General features: G+C 54.0%; 1 protein-coding gene across 1 annotated transcript in view; it reads right to left on the reverse strand.

Annotated features, from left to right (window-relative positions):
• LOC104167817 (otoferlin-like) overlaps window positions 1-544 on the reverse strand; it is a gene marked incomplete at its 5' end in the record, with an annotated part of 43,011 nt that extends 42,467 nt beyond the window's left edge. Inside the window, 1 exon segment of the mRNA XM_009708195.1 lies at window positions 471-544. Coding sequence (XP_009706497.1) covers window positions 471-544 — 74 coding nt within the window.
• Window positions 545-4,863: the final 4,319 nt, after the last annotated feature.

The raw sequence follows: 4,863 nt of genomic DNA on the forward strand, positions 1-4,863 counted from the left end.
CGGAGACCCTCTCTCCAGCTCTCCTCCCGAGGACCCAACGTACCCCGAGGTACCAACTGGCTGTGCCCGATGTGGGAAACTGTGGGGACAGACTTTTTAGCAGGCCTGTGGCAATAGGACAAGGGGTGATGGCTTTAAACCAAAAGAGGAGATACACAGACTAGAGATGTGGAAGGAATTGTTTACGCTGAGGGTGGTGAGGCAGTGGCAGAGGTTGCCCAGAGAGGTGGTCGATGCCCCATCCCTGGAAGTGTTGAAGGCCAGGTTGGATGGGGCTGTGAGCAACCTGGTCTGGTGGGAGGGGTCCCTGCCCATGGCAGGGGGTTGGAACTGGGTGGGCTTTAAAGGTCCCTTCCCACCCAAACCATTCCGCGATTCGATGGCATCTCTCAGGTGCTTTCCTGGGATGTGGAGGATAGCCAAAAAGCAGCATTGGAACAGGGAAAAACCTCCTCCCTGGAACAGCATACCTTGTTTCCGATGGTCATCCTTTGTCGGGCGCGTCTTGCCAAGCTTCATGGCTGAAAAAACTCCTTTCCCAGCTCTGGAAGAAGAGAGGAAGGGGAGCATGGGGGGAAAAATCAATTACTGATTTGTAGCACTGTTCTCTAGGGCTTGGGGGTGGGAACAGGAGGAACCTTTCACAGCTCAAAAGCAAGAGAGGAAATATCAGCTGAAAGACTCATCAGGGGCTGCTGCAAACACGCCACAGGGCAGAGTCAAGACCGCAGTTGAAAGCACTGCCTTTGAGTCTTGGGTCTCGTGTTTTTTGTTTGTTTGGTTTTTTTTTGTTTTGTTTTGTTTTTTTCCCGCAGGGAATGCCTCAACTTGGGATAAAACACGAGGCTGGAGCACAGCGTGAGCAGCCAACGGACCCTTCCCCACGACCCCCACCTCCGCTGCTGGCCCCCGCCGTGCCCAGACTTCCCATCTCTCCTCACCCATCTGGGCAATTGCTCCCCAGGGCAGTTACCTAAAATTCTTTGCTAAAAATTAAAAATTAAAACCACTTCCCGCACCACCTTGCCATGAAAAACCAATAAACTTTTTGGCTAGATCAGCAGCAAGCCTGCACAGATCCCAAGGTTTTCCAGCAGCCCATTGCAGCAACATGATTTTTTCCCCTTCCAGCGCGGCAAACACCAGGACCAGCTCAGGCTTGGCTCCCGTCAGAGTCTAGGCTGGGGGTAAATTCACTCAGGGCAGTTTGGGCTGGTTTGGTTGATAAAATAATGGTTTTCGGGTTGCTTGCCAGTTGCTTTCTAAAAAGATCCATCATTTCAAGGCAAGTTTAAGAAGTATAACTTCTAGCTCCAAATGCTTCGGTGGGGCTAGGACCGTTCCTCCAGCCCAGAAAACAGCCCACGCGACCACGACGGTCGGGGCTCCTGCCTTCCTTGGCATTTGTTACAGCCGTCTGCAGCAAACACCCCCAAATACAGCACTCGGCAAACGACAGCATCTCTGTGCTGCAATGGCAAACCCAGATCTAGCAAACGGGCAGAGGTTGTTAAAGACAACAAGAGCCTTGCAGACATTTTCAGGAGCGTGTTCCCTGTTATTTGGAGGTCGGTCCATGCTGCTGTTGCAAAGAGGTGGGAGGTTCGGAGTTACCCCGGTGAAAGTTACGGAGTCTGGATGTAATGTGGATTTTTAGCCTCAAGATTCAGGTGAAAACCTCAGTAGGAGAAAACCTCCACAGTATCCGTAAAACTGAAACCAGCAAGAAGCACAAGTCAGACCGGGCGATAACCCTGTTCTCCTATCAAAGGGCAAACATCTGGAGAGAGACTTGACGGCAACGGCCTGTGGCTGTCCCAAAGGCAGAAGATGGCAAAGCCGAAGGGCAATTTTTTTTTTTTTTAATTGGAAAATTCCCATGACCTGAAAGTGTTGCTCTTTGCAGAAACCTTGCAGGTTTGATGGACGTGTTCTTGGGCCAGCTTGGAAGCAAGGGGGAACCTCACCTCCAAGCTGGCTGCCAGGGCGGGGGAGCCAGGGCTCAGCACCGGCCCTGGATGCAGCAGGATTGGGATGCGCTGCCCATGAGCCAGGCGACAGCATCGAAACCGCAGGATCCCCCCCTCAGCTTTGATCACATCTGGCTGGGGCCAAAGGATGAAGTCACACCCTTTTTATTTTTTTGCAAGCCAAAAAAGCCCTGGCATCGCAGCCAGCCTGATGCATTTGTTGTCTTAAATAACAACTGGAAGTTGGCAGGCTGCTGATAAAGCCAGAGGAAAGGAGAAGAAAATTAAGGAGAATAGGAGGATAATGTATTCACCAAGGGAGTGGGAATTCAATCGGGGCAGAAGGCCAGCGTAAGATAGAGGAACTATTTATAGCTGAGGTTTAATTGGGACTAAAGCTACGCTCAGGCCTGGAGGCAGTCCGGTAGCTGTGATTAATTCACGGGATCTGCAGTGAAAGAGGAGTTTCTCAATGGGCAGAAGGAGGGAAGATGAGGGCCAGGTTTCCATATCTGTAATCCTGCCAGGGAACATCTGCCTCGAGGTGCTACGGGGGACGTTAACACTTTTAAGCTATTTGCAAATTCTAATGAGCAAATGTTGTAATGACAGCTCCGGCTGTGAAACTCTGCTCCGGGACCACTCTCCACCACCGAGTTTCCTTCCAGCAGCTGCGAGAAATCCAGCAGGGACACAGCCCCCCGTAAGGCAACACCTCCCGGGTCAGCGACATTACACTCCCTCCTTTCCCATTCATTGCTTAAAAATGGAGAAAAAAGAAATCCCACCAGCCCCAGAGCTGGCATGCAGGCAATTGGCTTGCAGGCTGTTAGTGATGGAATCACTGTGTCTGTCCTGGGAATTTCTGAGGTTCGTTGGGAAGTAAAACAAAGCAGAAGAGCAACTGGTGATGGAGCCAGTAGGACCCTGCAGGGAGGACACTGGCAGTGCTGGTCCTCTACCAGGACCCAAAATAACAAGGTCCTCGCATGGGCACCGAGGAGGCATTGGGTCCTGGTTAGCACCGCATCCAATGCCCCTACCAGTAAAACGCTGAAGCTGGTTTTGGGCCATGTGGAACAAGACTGGGATTAAGCACCCACTCCAAGGAGCGTGCACTGAGACCCGTCCCAGCAGCACCAGTCCAACCCAGCTCCTTCCAGAGGGACACATGTGGGAACCGGTGCCACCCCCCCCTCCCCTCCTGGGGCAAGGACCCCTCGCTGCCAGCTGAGCCTCAGTAAAAGTGCTGGGACATCGCCTGCAGGAGCCTCTCCTGCGTCCCTAAAGGCACTTTTACTGCAGGAGAGGCCCCAGAAATGGGAAATCGCCTCGAGCACATCCACGAGATGAACCTCAGCTCTGGCTGGTTCAGAGAGCGGAGTCCAGAGGGCACAAGGTCCCTCGGTGCCATAAAACCGCAGGTGCCGTCCCTGTGCCCGCACCCCGGCCACGTCTCCCTGCTGCTCGTCTCAGCCCCAGTTACATCTGGCACTGCCTCCTTCCTTCTCCACTGCCCTTACTGGTGTTATCACAGCGGACTGGAGCCCCAGGGAGGGAAATACCTAGGAAACAATGCAGTTTGGAAGTCACCGAGAAAAGAAAAGAAGAAAAAAAAAAAGTGAATTTTGGCAGCATACTTGGTACATACTGAGGAGAAGGGAAGAAGCAAGTGAAGGATGAGGAAGGAGCCGTCCCAGCTGCTTTGGCGGCAGATGCCCAGTGGCTCACCCTTGCCTCCCAGCCCCTCCCCAAGCCCCATCCGTCACCTTTCCAAGCCAGGTGAGCACTGTCACATCCCACACACCTCCCCTTTCCCCTCCCTTGGGGGTACTACCTTCACCCGCCAGCCGTCCAGGACTTGGTTTCCCCCAGGAGGAGATGCTGGAAGAGACAGGTGAGCGGCCAGCGGCACGTCTAGGGTGGAGCGGCCATCCCGGTGCCAAGGGCAGAGCCCTGCCCCACGGGCAGGTTGGGACCGAGCAGGGATGGGGACCCTGGCCAAAGCCTCCTCTCCAGGCACAGCAGGGTCTTTGCAGTGTTAAACAAAGGTCGTGCCAACCCCTCCACTGCTCCTGCCAGGCATCCGACGGCACGGATGGGAAGCCGGCGCTGGTGGAGAGCTGACACCATCCCCATATGAATATTACATGAGGGCCCGCGAACCTGAGATGCCAACACAGGCTGTGCGGCAGCACCAAGAGCCCCCCCTTTGCCAAAGCTGGGGTTTAGCCTGGTTTCCTAAAGAACCGAGATGCCGGACAGGATGCTGCTCCCCTCCAAAACAATGCACGCTGCTGGCCTGGGGCAACCCAGTCTGGCAACAGGGTCAAGACTGGGTTCCTGCAAGTTTGGGGGTGGAGGACCGAACACCTTGACTCCGTTCCCAAGCAGGGACAAGCCTCCGAGCAAGCTTAAACCTGTATTAGAGTCTGGAGCCTCCGCCCAGCCTCCCACAGCACCCTCCCCTTGGATTTCCTGGGGTCTAATATGGCATCGAGCAGATGAATTATCTTCAGTTGATGGCGAAGCACACATCCTCCCCTTGGTTTGCTGTTCCCAGAAGCACTTGGCTTTGTCCTTTAGGGATTCATCCGTGTGGCTCTCCCGGAGGGGAGCACGAAGGGACAGACAGATTTTGAGACACGGGCAGGGAGGTGGAAGCAGTCTCTCTCCTGGCCAGCTTCTTGTTAAAGATACGGTTGCAGGTTACTGCTTAATTATTCATGGCTAAAAAGGACATTTTAATCATTGCTTTTTACTAGGGAGCTGGAAGCAGGGTTTCCATGGCTCATTTCTTTGCAGGAATTACGCCCGTCAGGTGGGCGCTGCCTCCATCGCCCCTGTGCTAACAAGGCTTCCAGTTCTCCCACCTGTACTGGGGACAGACCCC

This window comes from Cariama cristata, unplaced genomic scaffold (assembly GCF_000690535.1).
Source record: "Cariama cristata isolate BGI_N322 unplaced genomic scaffold, ASM69053v1 scaffold2159, whole genome shotgun sequence".
Taxonomy (NCBI): domain Eukaryota; kingdom Metazoa; phylum Chordata; class Aves; order Cariamiformes; family Cariamidae; genus Cariama; species Cariama cristata.